The following is a 15341-nucleotide window of genomic DNA, read 5'->3' on the forward strand; positions in this document are numbered from 1 at the left end:
AAGAAAGAAATTGAACTCCAACAGAATTATAAAAACATGTTTTACATAGTAAGACAAATACAAATAATAAACTCGTATCTTAAGTTTTGCCTTTACTCGAAAAAATAAATCTATTTTTAAATCACAATAAATGATAAGTGAAAAAAAATGAACACGCACCAATACATTATCATTTTCAAAAGACATACAGACGATTAAATAAATATTTATAATTCTAAAAGCTAATTAAATACATCTTTCAAATCAATAAGAATATTAATATTCTCATGACATTTAAAAGAAAGATTAATAACTTGTGTTAATTCCCAATAAATGCAATTAAAATTGAAAAAATGAAATAATATAATAAAATAAAAAAATGAAATAAATTAAAAATAATTTAAAAATAATTTTTTGAAAATTACATTCAATAATAACGACATAATTAATTGTAGACAAAAGTTAAAAAAAATAAAAATAAAAATAAAAAATACATAATATATTTGGAATTTATTTCAGTCCTTCTTTCTCAGCCGCATGCTCCGACCGCAGACGAGCTGGTCTCCAAAGGAACTGAGATTCATTTCTAGCAGAATACCCATTCTTTCTTTCATTTACAGAAAAAGCTGTCGAATTATAATGGGACGAAGTTCTTTTGAATGAATAAAATGATGAAGCTGCTGCAGAGGAAGAAGGAGGAGGCAAAGAATTACTCAAATTTTGAGGCGAAGACCGATCTGCCGAATAATTCCGCTGCTGGCGAGGCATCTTGAAGCACTCAGAAGATATGGTACTATTTTGCCGGCAGGGCGAGCGGGGGAATAAAAATGGGGCAGGAGGAGGGAAAGGAGGGGGAGGCGGAGGTGGAGGAGGAGGAAGGGGAAGGATAAGAGGAAGAGGAAGAGGCTTTTGATATGATGTTAGTTTTTGCTGAGGAGGTTTGGGATATAAAGGAAGATGGTTATTTAATGTCTGTTTCGAGGATAATGAAGAAGCAGAAGAAGAAGAAGAAGAAAGCGAAGAAGAAGCGACAAAAGTAGAAGAAGAAGAGAAGGAGGAGGAAGCAGAAGAAGCAGAAGAAGCAGAAGAAGCAGAAGAAGCAGAAGAAGAAGAAAGCGGATAAACATTCGATTGTCCAGCAGTTTTCTGAGGTCTGAAGCACATGTTGTTGATGATAGAAGGCAGCTCAGGAATTAAACAGGAATGTATTTGGATGGGAGACGAAGGATGGGCAGGGAGAGTGATTTGATGAGAGAGATCAGCAAAATGAGAGGAAGAAGAGGAAGAAGAGGAAGAAGAGGAAGGATAACAAGGAGAAGAAGAAGAGGAGAAGGAGGAAACTGGAAAAGAGGAAGAGGAAGAAGAGGAAGAGGGAGATGAAGATGATGAAACAGATAAAGAAGAAATTAAAGAGTTAATATCATTTTTTGTTGAAGCACATAAATTTGTTGGAAAAGTCAAAGAATCATTACGAATTGGAAGAACAGCAGGCAAAACGATTTGTGAAGGCTTAACACAATTTGGATATGAAATAACAGAAGAAGAAGAAGAAGAAGAAGAAGAAGAAGAGGAAGAAGGCAAATGATACTGCCTGCTTTGAAGAATAGGCTCAGATGATGGAGATTTCTTTATGTTACCACAAGAAGAAGAAGAAGAGGAAGAAGAAGAAGAAGAAGAAGAAGACCCAAAAGAAGAAGAATTAGAAGAATTATTATAAATGCAATTACAACCACAAGAGCAATCATGAGGAAAGATGTTATTCGAAACTGGAGGAGAATATGAGTGTCTGTGAGAACGAGGCAGAAGAAGAGGAATTTCTGGGTTTAGCTTTTCAGACGGAGAAGAAGAAGAATTTGTGGAAGAATTTGTGGAAGAATTTGTGGAAGAATTTGAAGAAGAAGAAGAGGAAGTGCAAGAAGATTGAGGCAGTGTTTTGTGGTTGACAGAAGGGAAATGAAAAGAATGGCTGTTTGCGGGAGGGAAGAGGGAAGAAGTTTTAGTGGAGGAAGAGATAAGATTGGAAGGGGAAGTAGAAGGAGAAAGAAAATGAGAAGAAGAAGAAGAAGAAGAAAAGGAAGAAGAATATAAAGTTGAAGTTGAACACATTTTGTCTTTATTAGAAACAAAAGGAATGTTGTTCAATTTGCTAACAAAAGGTGACAGCTCATTTTGGATTGAAAATTTAATCCGGTTTTCCATCTCTTTCTTAATCCTCAATTCTTCGTCATTTTCTTCTTCTTCTTCTTCTTCTTCTTCCTCTTTCTCTTTCCCTTCTTCTTCTTTCTTTTCTTCCTCTTCCACTTTTTCTTCTTTTTTCCCTTCCTCCTCATCTTCCCCAAACAAAAACCCATCAAACACAGAAACCATCGCTTTCTCACTAGCATTCCCTTCCTCCTCTTTATTTTCTTTATTCTTTTCTTTCTCTTCCTTCTTTTTATTCTCTTCCTTCTCTTCTCCTTCTTCTCCCTCATCTTCTTTTTCTCCTTCTTCTCCTTCTTCTCCCTCTTTCCCCATCAAAAACACAGTTCCAGGCAGTTTCTTCATCATTTTCAATGACATAGTCACAAGCGCTGCCACAATTGGATGGCAAAGCTGAAGATCAATCGGTTTTAAAAGGGAAATCACAGAAGAAGGAAGAGAAAGAAGAGAAGAGGGAAATTTTTGTTCTAATTGAAAGAGAGAAAGAAATTGGTTGTTTGAAAGTTGGAAGGATGGAATTATTAAGCGTTTATTGGAAGAAAGGGAATAATTCAGAGAAAAAGGAAAGTTGGCAAAGGAATGGAACAAAACGTCGTTTTGTTTGGGGTTAATGAAAGGAGAAGGAGAAGGAGGAAGAGGAAGAGAAGAAGAAGAAGATGGAAAAGGAGGAGGAGAAGAAGGAAAGGAAGGTAAGGATGAGGAAGGTGATTGAGATATCTGCTGTTGTTGTTGTGGCTGTGCTTGTAGAGAAAGAAATTGTGCCGAAGAGGAGGAGCAAGAGGAAGGGGAAGAGGAAGAAGAAGAAGAAGAAGGTGAAGAAGAAGAAGAAGAAGAAGAGGAAGAAGAAGAAGAGGAAGAAGAAGAAGAGGAAGAGGAAGAGGAACGAGAAGGAGAAGAAGGAGAATGAGAAGGAGAATAAGAAAAAGAAAAAGAAGAAGAAGAAGATGATGATGATGATGAAGGAGAAGCAGAAGCAGAAGAAATTGTTGGTAAAATTGAAGGAATTGCTGGCTTCTGTAGTAACAACGGTGGTAGATTAACTTTGCTTTTCCAATCATTCTGTGAACTTCTTTCGAACAACTCTTCTTCTTCCATTCTTTCCATTCCTTCTTTTCCTTCTCTTTCTCTTCTTCCTTCTCTATTTCTTTCTCCTTCCTCCTCCTCCTCATCATCATCATCAACATCAACATCTTCTTCTCCTCCTTCCTTTCCCCCTTCTACCTTCTCACTAACATCCCCCTTATAAATATCAGAAGAATTCTTCATCGCCTTCAAATCACTCAAATTGTCTATGTTTTCTCTCAAACACTTCAAAAGAGGAAGTTTTCCTGTCGAATTGAATTCACATGATGGCTCAATTTCTTCAAATGAACAAAATTTTCTGTCTGAAGATGATGCTGTGGGTGAAAAGCAGGCGAAGGAGTGTCTGTAGAATGAATGAGAAGGCGGAGGAGGCGGAGGAAGAGGAGGAAGAGGAAGAGGAAGAGAAAGTGGTAAAGGCAAAGATAGAGGCAGCAGCTGTTGCTGTGGTGAAGTCGTGTCAGACGCAAGCGCTGTGGGAAAGGAGTTCAAAGAATCGACAGAATTAATAGAATTAGCAGAATTTACAGAATTCAAATAATTGGCAGAAATAACAGAGTTCATAGAATTCACAGAGTTCACAGATCTCTCATTCACATTCAGCCCAAACGATGATGATGACAAAGATGATGATGATGTAGTAGTAGAAGAAGAAGAAGAAGAATACAACGAATGCGGAGGAGACGAGCGCTCGCTGTTTGAAGAGAGCGAGTCGCTGAACAGACTTCTCGGTTGCGGCAGGTCTGTTTGAGAAGAGCCCTTTGAAGAGGGTTTGTGGCTCCCTTCAGAGAAAGTCCTGTCTTTTGGGCTTTGATAGTCGTATCTGTTGGCTTCGCTTCCGCCAAAAGCAGAAGTTGCTATGTGAGTGACGCTGTTGTGTGTGCTTGGCAGAGGATTGCCTTGCGCTTCAAACGGGAATTTTTGGAAATTCTCATTTTTGATTGTGCTCAGAGGCATCGAAACTCTTTTTTTGACATTCGCTCTGTCTTCTCCACTAATTTGTGTTGGGGCAAATAAAGATTTGACTGCATCATCATTGATCGGCTCAATCTGAATATGAGAGCTCGAATGCTTATCTAACTGAAAAGAAAGAGGGAATGGAGGGGATGAACATGACAATTGCTTTTGGCACTCACAATTTGACATGCTGTTTTCAAGAGCGTTTGAGTGATGACAAGAAGAGAATTGTTGTTGAGAACAATCGTTATCCAATGATTTACAAATTGATAACAAATACGATGGAGTGTTATGATGCAGCGAAACTGAACTTAAGCTTGAAATTATTGGTGAATTGTCTTTAGCCAATGGTGATAAATATTTACTGTTTGATTGTGTTTGATTGCTTTCTGATCTTGAATCATTCAAATCAGAATCTTTTTTTCCAGTAATAAAATTCTCCTTCTCAAAACAGTTGCTCTCTTTTTTCTCTGATACTCCAATATCATGAACAGCATTTAATGAAATTCTTTCAAAATTTTTATCTATTTTTCTATGATTCATTGAAACTTCTGATTCTAAATATTTGCTCTCTGATGGAAATGCTTTTGTTGAATGTTGTGATATGTCATCCCTTTCAAAATTATATCGTTCGGCTGATGGATTAAATGAATTTGTTGAATTATTCAATAATGATTCCTGTAAATGTCCCATAACATTAGTATCATTGTTTGATTTGCTTTTTATATCTTTGTCGAACTGTCGATCTGTGCCCTTATCTTCATCCAATTGTAGGAAATTGTTAACAGAATTGATTTTGCTTGAGATATTTGAAGGAATGTTATCTTCTGACTTTAAAAATTCCGGAGTTGAACAAAGAGAACACTGTAGAATATTTTCGCGATAAAGTTGTAAATCTGGTAAACAATCTTCGCTAAGTATTTCTTCACTTATGTTTTGCCCCTTTTGATGGAGAAAATTATGAATTTCAAATTCTTCTTTTGTTTGGTCAGGATAACAACAAAGATCAAGCAAAGAAATTTGTTTTGAAAAATTATTTTCAAAATTTGTTGAAATGTCATTTATTGCATTTATTGGTTGTTTGTTTCGCTGTTGAGCCGCTTGAAAAGGAAAGTCATGCTCATTTTGTTCATCACAGATCAATGAATTGCAAATTTGTTCTTCTTTTGATTTTTGAACTGCAAACGATTTTTTGTGGAAATTCGTTATCATCTCATCTCGTATTTGTGCTGCTGCTTTCTCATCACCGAAAATTTTCAAGGTATGCCCTGAATTAACACAAAACTGGTTGTTTTCATTTTCAGATTTTGATGAAGCAATTCTTTCACCCTCCTCCTTTTTGTGCTTTGAAGAAGATATTACATGTTCAATGTCTGCAAAATTTTGAAGCGAAGGAAATGATCCTATGTTATCGAACATTGCGATGGAATTTTTAAACACTGGAAAAAAGCCATCATTACTTGATTCCTGTGAAGACCTACAACGAAATATTTAAAAATGTAATATTTTCATCACATGAAGATTAAAAGTGCATTAGAAAGAGCAATATCAAAGTTAGAATAAGAAAAGCAATAATACTTGTCTGTAAATAAAGATCTTGAAAACTGACTGCCTGTAGATATGTCATTTAATGAGATTTTAATATCAGACATGTTCGTTAGAACAAGAAATTTGATCTTCTAACAAGTCAAGAGGCAAAGAAAAAGAGAATAAACTGGAAAACGGTTGTTCGAGTGATCTGAAAAATAAAATGATGAATTGAATTCGAGATGATCAACGATTATTCAACTTTCGGTGTTGAAAATGTTACAAGAATTGCAGAAAATGAGTTTTCAGATTGAAATCAACTTTCAGAGAATAATTCAGTGGATGTGTGTTCCATAATTATTATGAGTGTGTTTAACATAAAAATCAGTTGGTCAAACTCATTCTTTTATTCGTTTGAACACAATTTTCAAACGAAGTGATATTAGACAAATATAAAGGATATGTCAAATATGCAAATAAATGATATGGAGCAATGGTGAATTGGTGATCCGCTCTTGGGTTATTTTCTGCAAGTTGCATTTCGTGATAAAGAAAAAAATATTTTCCTAAAACTCCAAAGTACATCTGATCAAAGGTTGATCCAGCAATTTAAGCATCTTCATATACATGATTAACTTTGAAAAAAGAACAATCAATGCATTTTGAAGTGAAAAAGTATTTCTTCAAATGGGAAATCAAAAATTTTTCACAAAACTATTTAGAAACAAACAAATGGGAGAAGAGTAATATATTTTGGATTTGGTGGAATAACAATTTTTCCGTTTTGGTCGCCATTGTGTCTTTGGGGGGAAATAATGATTAAAGCATTTTCACTTTTTCACTGTTTTGTGGATTCTACGTTGAATTAAATAAATTGTGTTGTTCAACGATAGAAAAATCTGAATTACAAATGTTGAGAATGCAGAGATCTGGAGGTGGATGAAGTGAAGATCTCAATACGTTATTTCTCCACATATCATAATCTCAATTGGCCTTTCATTTTAGTTGCAGAAAAAGTCCGCAACTGTTGATTTGGGTTATGCTTATTTGTGTTGTTGCAAATAAGATCAAAATTGTGAAGTAATCTTTTCAATAATATTAGCGAACATATATTTTACGCATAAAATGGACTATTGGTTAATTGTTCCATGTGAAACAATTATGAATGAGAAGTAACTTTGTTTTTGTTTTCTTCATTCAATAGGAATTAAACGAGCCAATAAAATTCATATGTGTATTTTTTGAACTTTTATGTTAAAATTTTTGCATTGAACAGCATTTTACGTTGATCTCTGAATTGATTGATTTTTCGTAATTATTGATCATTCATTTTTTATTTGAATTTGATGCTACAATTTTGTCTTTCATAATATATGTATATGTTAAAATAAAGTTGTATTTTAATCGTTGGCAATATTTTTATTTTTTTTTTTCAAATTTTTTGAAGTTTTTGAAATTTTTTTGTGTTGAGAATGTGGAAATTTTATGAAATTATCAATGTGAAGAGAAAATTATCTTTCATGAAATGAATTTACTTAATTTTTCGTTTTCTTACTGAATGGTATTGGTTTATTGAACTTAATTTTCTTCATGATTGCAGATGAAAATATTTGGGAATTTTTTTTTAAAAAAAATGCAAGAGTATTTCAAACATCATCTCAAAAATAACTAATATTCTTTGAGTTCATTCATATGTGAATGCATAAAAGCCAAAGTCATTTCAAAAATAAAAACAGTTAAATTTGAAATGCCGGATAAACGATTAGTAAAAAATGCCAATTTGCAAACGAAAAGATTTTAAGACTCAAAATAAAATCTGTGTTTTGAAAATGAAAATTCATAATGAAACAAATAAGTCGTAGATAGTATTACATAAACACTTATAATTGTAAAATGGAACACAAAATTTTTAAAATAAAAGAAGGTTATAAGCAAAATTGAATAGAAAAAAATAGTATCATCTTTGAAATTACAAAATCAAAGATATATATTTTTATTAAAAATTGTTAATTCTTTGTTTTTGTCAAGTTCCTTAAAAAATCCCACTTACTCGAAGCAATTTAACTTATCCACTGAATACTCATTAAATCTGGCAAGATTTGTTCCGCTTTTGTCATTTCTGCGAACAGCCTTTTTTTCGTCGACTAAGATTCCCTTGAAGTCTGTTTCATCCAATTTAGCCCGCTTCAGCTGAATGCTCAGCTTCAACAAATTTATGAAATCCTGCTCATAACACTGAACTCTCTGCCAATATTCCTTATGATTGGAAACGATGATAATATTCTTACGGATTTCATCTGCATTTATCATGCACCTGCATCCTTTTGCAAATTCTTCAATATATTGTGGAGATAAATTCAATTCGGGGAATTTGTGTTCCAAATAACTGGTCTCATTCTGAGAAATGTTTTCTTTTTGTGTTATATCTTCATTCTTGGTTGAATCTTTTTTATCAGTCTCTTCCTTTTTATCGGCTTCGTCTTTCTTCGTGGTGTCTTCTTTTTTGTCGGCTTCTTCTTTCTTCGTGATATCTTCTTTTTTGTCAGCTTCTTCCTTTTTGCTTGTTTCTTTTTTTTCTACTTCTTCTTTTTTATTTGTTTCTTCGATCTTTGCAGCATTGTCTTTTTTGTCAATTTCATTTTTGTTTTCGATACCTATCCAACTTTGCATCTTTCCTTTTATCCATTGTTTGAATGCACCTCCAATTTCCACCAAAAAACCATTCGACTTTCCATCAGCTGCTGGAGCGCCAGGACGGCTTGCCAAAGTCTTCTCCCATTTTGCCTTTTCTGCCAAAAATTCCTTCGCTTTGTCGATTCCCCATTCCACGCATTCAGAGCCAAATTTTGCAACAGATCCAATTAAGTTAAATTGACTTAATGTTGATTTCGAGAAGTACTCCTCTGCAAAAGCTTCCATTTTCTCGGCATCTGCTTCCATTTTATTTTGCTCTTTCTGTAATTTTTCGACCATATCTTTGTATGAGTCCGGATTCAATTTTTCAGCAATTTCTCTAATCTCCTGACTTGAAAAATTCTCATCTGGATAGGTTCTTGATATATTCTCCGCTTTTTTATCAAAAGCTTCATTGATATTTTGCCGGAAATGTAATGCGTCCATCTTTTCCAGAAAAATCATTTTGCGAAAAGGATTATCAACAACAACTTTGCATCGACTTATTCTTACTCCAAGAATGGGCTCTGTTTGTGATGCATACTTAATTTTGTATTCAATAACATATCTATTGAGATCTTTTCGTAGTTTGTACATAGCTTTCAGCTCCTCCAAAGTTTTGCCTTGCCTGTAGTTTTCGTAACCTTCCAATATGTGGCTTATTCTACATATCAATAAGCAAAATACTCCATTAACTTCAGGATCTCGAATCCTTGGACTTAGCTCTTCTTCTTCTTTTTTGATATATTCATGCAATGACGTAAGCTTGCTTTCCAAAGAAACGCTTGAGCAAACAATTGAATCGATATTTTTTTCGAAATCTTGAAGTAATTCATCGCTATTAACTTTTCTTATCGCTAAGTAATTTGATTTCTTCTCAAAGCTTACAACGCACATTGACTTGTCATAACCACATTCGCATCCATAATCTTCGATGGCTTTTCTTAAAAGGGAAATTGATGCAGCAAACATTTTTGACTGAACAAGAACATCTCGGTATTTCTCACATTGCTTCTCGAAATTTTTTATCAATTTTTCGTTATCACTATTTGCTTTAAATTGATAAAAAGGAATTAAACATTTCCAAGGAGAATTCCATTCAGAAAATATATCTTTACAAGTTACGTTTATTTCAAGCTCAAAAACTTTGCTAAAATCATCACAGCTCTCTACGGACTTCTGACGTATTCTGTCAACAAAAACCTTTCTTATATTTTCATCGGTTTCCAAACAACAAATGTTTTTGTCAAGATGTTTTTGCAATAATTGCATCATTGGTGCTAGTGAATCATTAAGTCCAACATAATAATCTGTGCCATCAATTTCTTCCTCAACGCAAGGAATGTAATCTTCTGCTGTCTCCCAAAAAGAAGCATTTGTCTCAATATTTTCTACAACATCTGATGTGACTTTGGGCCTTTTGAGTTCCAAAAATACCCTTTGGAGCTTGTTGATATCCTCAGGATAGTCAAATAATATCTGTATTTTTCGAATCTCATTGATGCATTCTTTCAAATCTTTTATTGACTGATTGTTAATTGGTGTTTCATCATCATTTCTCAAATTGTTATCGATAAATTCTTCATAGCAGTCTATTTGTTGTATTAACTTATCAGTAATCAGTCCTTGTCCAATTTCTTCCATTATCAAATCAGCTGTTTCCCTAATCCTATTCTGATCGTCTGGATTAAATAGTAAAAATGTTCTTTGCGTGCAGGCAATGATATTATCTGCCATTCGAAGTGGCAGACGTAAGCTTATTTCATGTGCTTCTGAGATCATTTGCGTAATACTCATAATTGTAATGATGAATTTGTTGATAGAAAAAAATAAAAATTAACACCCATAAATAAATAAAATATTCTGATCAAAGAAATTAATTATACCATAAATTAATAATTTTTTTATGAAAAAAATCAATTTTGAAAGATATTAACTTATTTCTAAATTAAATTTGCAAGGAATGTCAGAATTCTATCCGTGAAATGTGATGACAAAATATTTGTTAAAAAAACAAGCTTTCCAAAGTAAAGAGAAAGAAAGAAAAATATTAAAAAAATGAGAGAAGTGATTAGAACAATTTGCAGCAATGATTATTGAACCAATATTGGTTGTTTTGTTGTTGAATGTACCAAAAGTCTCCATTATTGTTTCAAATCGGTTGAGAACACGAATGAAAGAGGATGAAGACCAGAAATAATTTTACAAAATATGGCAATTTATTTTTTTTTCTTTATTTTATTTATTTTTTTTTTATTTTATTTATTTATTTATTTTATTTATTTATTTATTTTTTTTGATAACTTCCTTTTGTTTAATTGTCAAATTAAATAAAAATTTCATCAAATTTCTGTTTTCACTCAGAAGTTTCACTAAAATGGAAACAAAACCTTAACATTGTTATTATTATCATTGTAGTGAAGTTACGTAAGTGTGAACAGAAATGTGATGAAAACATGGGGGAAAATACGGACTTTCAAACTTTTTATGCACAAAACATGAAACAATCTTTTCTCTCAAAGCTTTACACATCTTTCTCAGATTTCAAAATAAATTGGATTTTCATATCAGTCCACAAACTTCATTGATACCATGTAATAAAGTTCTGTCACATCCCACAAATGTCAGAAAACGATCCCATTTTCGTTGCATTTTTCAATCACAAAAAGCTCATCTTTGGTGCATAATTTGTCAATGAAATGTTTGAAATCAAATATTGTGCCCCATGTATTAAAATTTCAATTTTTGACAAATAGTAAAAATCTCGCAAGTCTTTTTATCACTGCTTTGAAATTCTCTTGTCATGTTAGAGATGTCAAATTTCAATTTGAAGTTCGGATGATGAAGGAAATCAAAAATATTACACAGAGAAGTGAGGTGCTTCTGCGCAGATGGCTTGCTTCTTCAACGAAAAGCAATGCAAGGCTTTGGTGAAAAAGCAATTATGAAACAACATTTGTTGAAACCAGATGGCATTTCCTTTAAACCTGTGTGACGTGATGAAGATTTTGTCTTCACGTCCGTCAGTTTTGATTTTTCACGTCAGTGGTTTTTTTTTTTTTTTTTTTTTTTTTTTTTTTTTTTTTTTTTTTTTTTCGTTGATTTAACATTCTCGATAAAATTTTCCATTAGCAATTGTTCTTTTTCAATTTTAAATAAATATTCACATAACTGGTTAAAAAAATAGTTCTCGTAACTATCCCTTAATTATTTTATTAATTTTTGATATGAATGAATTATGCTAAAGAAAGAAACATCAGGAATATTCTGCCAGACAATCTTCATATTGTGTACGCATGCTTATTCATGTTTATGCACATAAGTTCTATTTGGCTTAACAGAATGTATTTATGTTTGTGGTATGTTTTTTCTTTTTGAAATTATTTTCTTTATAATTAAACTTTATGTGATATTTCTGATGCACTTCACATTAATCTTTTTGTGTCGGATTGAGGATTTGAAGCAGACACATTATTCCTCTTTTTATAAATTTTTATTGGGATTTTTTTTTTTTTTTGATTCGAATTTATAATATATATTTTACCATGGAATTCTCTTTTTCATCTTCTCCTCCACCTTTGTTATATCATTCTTCATCTCAGTAGCTTCCTCATCATTTTTTACACAGCAAACACTTCCACAAAACACGCTCTTCATCAAATGGATATGTGAAACAAATTGGAACTGAATTCTAGCAAGAAACACATGAAAAACTGACTTCGTTTGATCAGAACAGTCATCGCTTTGAATAATGTGAATGGGATGATTCAAATGGAGGATCAAGTGATGGAACAGCGCTTTATGTTAACAGAACAAATGCAAATCTCTCAATCAATTCTTCTTCATTTCATTCATCAATATCTTCTTCACCAGATCCATCTGCCTCTTCTGCTCTCTTTCAACAGACCCAGGGTTCCCTCACAGTCTCTGTAATCTCCATCGCTCACAACTCCTCAAATCCAATCACACCCATCCTCTTCCACCTCTCCGAAAACTCCCCTTCCCTCTACCTCAGCACGACCACCATCACCGGAAAAACACCATCTTCTTCATCAATCACAACCCCCCTCTTCTTCCTGGCTGCTGGCTCCCTCGCCCTCAACCACACAGCAATCACCAGTCTCGCCCTCAACAGTCAAAGCATCTTCCACCTCACCTCCCTCACAACACCCCTCACCCTCAACTCCTCCAACATCACCGATATCACCTCCACTGCCTCCCCCACCAGCTGTGTCCTCTCCTCTGCCACCTCCCCTGCCCTCTCCCTCTCCCTCACAAACTGCACCATCACCAGCATCGACTCAGCTCCACAACACCAACAGAGTGCCACAAATAGCTGGTGCATGTTATTCGCCTCATCTATTTCTGCCTGCATGCTTTTTATTTTAAAGCTCAAACAAAGCAAGGTGCGGTGTGAGCGAAGAAGAATTTAAGAATTAGAAAGAGAGAAAAATTAAACCTCAGCTATTGGATAGGGTGGATGAACATGAAAGGAAAACCCAAATGAAACCTGTATCAAGTTGATCAAGGAAGAGCTTTCTGCGGGGATGATGGGAAAAAGAATGATACAAATGATATTTTAAAAGAAAGAAGAAGAGAATTGAAATAAGGAGAAAAGATACAAAAGAAGATGAATGAATAAGCCAAATGGCTGTTTCATTTCGCAAGCTTTAAATGATTTATTGGTTAATAAAAACAATTAAATAAAATGTGTTAATTTTTTTTTAATTTTCAAGATGAATTACAAAGTATTATTTAATTAAAATAATAAAAAATCAAAAGGCTTTCAAAATATCATCTGTATATTTCTCGGGTTTGATGTGAGATATTGAAGAAAAAATATAAAAAATTTAATGAGCATAAGCTTAAAATAATAAATAAACTTATTCAACAATGAATCCACTTTCATAACTTCCAAGAAAAATCACGAAACAAAAAATATTACATTCATTCGAACAATGATTCGTCCCTTCCTTTTCATTGTGCAAAGAAAAAAAGAATCTAGCATTGTTATGAAAGTCTTTTGTGATTATCTTCATTCAATGCAAAAATCAAATTAAAAATTTTTGATCATCTTTCAATTCTTCCAGCTGTTAATAACTCGTCCATTTCGCAATCCTCATCCTCAAGAACATTTGTTGAATGTTTGCACCATCAAAAATTTTTTTTCTATCACTCGTTTTTGAAGAACAATTTTTCAGTCGTAATGTTCAGTTGGTTTTTTTTTGAAAAATTGATCCCAATTTTTCAAGAGATAAAGATGAAGAAAGCTAACGATCCAAATTGATTGAAGATATTGATATCCGCTTATCAACGTTGTCGGGAAAAAAAGATGAATGGGAAAAAAAAACGAAAATAACATTTTTTGAAGAGGAATTTGTCGAAGCCGAATCTTCAATATATTTGAAAGTTAAAACAATGAAAAGAAAACTTTATGATGACTGGCTTTGGTCATTTTTGTGAATTTTGTGAGCTTGTCAATAAAAAAATTGTTCAATGAAATTTCTCTTTTGAAACAAACCATTTTCCGATGTTATTTCAATCTGGATGAATTGTTAAATTTCCTTGAAATCAAGTTTTCTTTGTGTGTTCTTGCTGCACGTGTTCAATATTGATTTGTTCCATAATAATTTGATTAAAGCGTTAAAAAACTTCATCGCACGATTCTATTTCACCTTCAGCAAAGCAAAATGCAACTTTTTCACCAATTAGTATTTATTTCTAATTTTTGTCCAACATTGAAATGCAGACTTGCCTTGACGGTCATGACCGTCACCGACGATCTAAAATTCCTTTTTTGCCTATTCGTCAGTATCCCATTGTAAATTTTTTTTTGCAAAGTGAGAAAAAAATGTTTTTTGATTTTCTTATTATAAATAATAATTTATAATAATTAATTAAAATAAATTATTTGATTTTTTTGAGTTTCAGCGAATAATTTTAAAAAAAAAATATTAGTGACGTGAATATTTCAGATGAGTCCGTCAGAATTGAAATTTTTCACGTCAATGGTCATTACGTCACACAGGTTTAATTTCCTTTTTAATATTTGTTGTTTTGTTTGAAAGTATTGTAATTTTTATTTTTGTTTTTGTTTATTTCTTTATTTAATTCATTATTTTTTTTTATGCAGAAAAAATGGTTGTTTTAAAAAAAATTCTTTTTGTTAAATTTTTAAATTAAATAAAGTCGATTATTTTCTCAAATCTCAATCGACGCTCAAGAAAATCACTGAAATAACAATTATAACTTGATAATACTATTACACACATTCTTGTTCAAATACATGAGTGGAAACAAAAATTTGATAAAAATATAAAATTTATGTTTTATTTGAGAATAAAACTAAAGAAAATTAAAAAAAAAAATCACACAGATATTATTTCTTTTTCTTGTGCAGTGGAATTATTTAACAAGTCTGTCAAAAAATCGTAAAAAAAAAAACATCAGGTGTCAGTTAGTCACTCAGTGTTTTTTTGCATTTTGTATTAAAAATTATCATTTTTTTAAGAAAATCTTTTGGAGTAATTTCTGAAATTAGAGAAGGAACCATCTGTTTGACTGATAAATAATTTGAATCAATCACGAACCGTTATTCCATTAATTTTTTATAAAGAATTCAGAAAAGACCAATTTGGTGCGATAGAAGAGTTGATGTTCATCATTCATTCAGAAGTGCCTCGTAAAGAGCAATTAGGGTGATGTCTTTATTGGTAGCATGGAATACGAGAAGCTGCGATATCTTCAAACCGGGAAAATGCTTTGAATATTCGGTTTTTAAAAAAATCTCATGATTTTCCTCCCCCAAAACATAAAAATAAAAATGGTAATTATTCACTTTCCAGAGTTTGTTTTTTCCTTTTGCTTTGTGATTTCATTTCATTTCTTTTCTTTTCTTTTTTAAACAATTGAAATATGGAAACCCC

General features: G+C 32.7%; 3 protein-coding genes across 3 annotated transcripts; all 3 read right to left on the reverse strand.

The window, feature by feature from the left end:
- Positions 1-67: 67 nt before the first annotated feature.
- Positions 68-4404, reverse strand: MONOS_11610 (uncharacterized protein; the record flags this gene model as incomplete). Its single annotated transcript, XM_067864157.1, has 1 exon — positions 68-4404. One exon carries the CDS (start codon positions 4402-4404, stop codon positions 490-492), a length of 3915 nt encoding a protein of 1304 aa, XP_067727971.1. The 3' UTR covers positions 68-489.
- A 2982-nt stretch (positions 4405-7386) lies between these two features.
- On the reverse strand, positions 7387-10338 carry MONOS_11609 (uncharacterized protein). Its single transcript, XM_067864155.1, has one exon. The coding sequence runs from the start codon at positions 10210-10212 to the stop codon at positions 7789-7791; it is 2424 nt and encodes an 807-aa protein (XP_067727972.1). The 5' UTR covers positions 10213-10338; the 3' UTR covers positions 7387-7788.
- A 2212-nt stretch (positions 10339-12550) lies between these two features.
- MONOS_17551 (uncharacterized protein) lies at positions 12551-12790 on the reverse strand (the record flags this gene model as incomplete). The annotated part of the gene is made up of 1 exon (XM_067870482.1): positions 12551-12790. One exon carries the CDS (start codon positions 12788-12790, stop codon positions 12551-12553), a length of 240 nt encoding a protein of 79 aa, XP_067727973.1.
- Between the last annotated feature and the right edge of the window lie 2551 nt (positions 12791-15341).

The sequence above is a fragment of the Monocercomonoides exilis genome (genome assembly GCF_001643675.1).
Source record: "Monocercomonoides exilis strain PA203 chromosome Unknown scaffold21-1407046, whole genome shotgun sequence".
Classification (NCBI taxonomy): Eukaryota; Preaxostyla; order Oxymonadida; family Polymastigidae; genus Monocercomonoides; species Monocercomonoides exilis.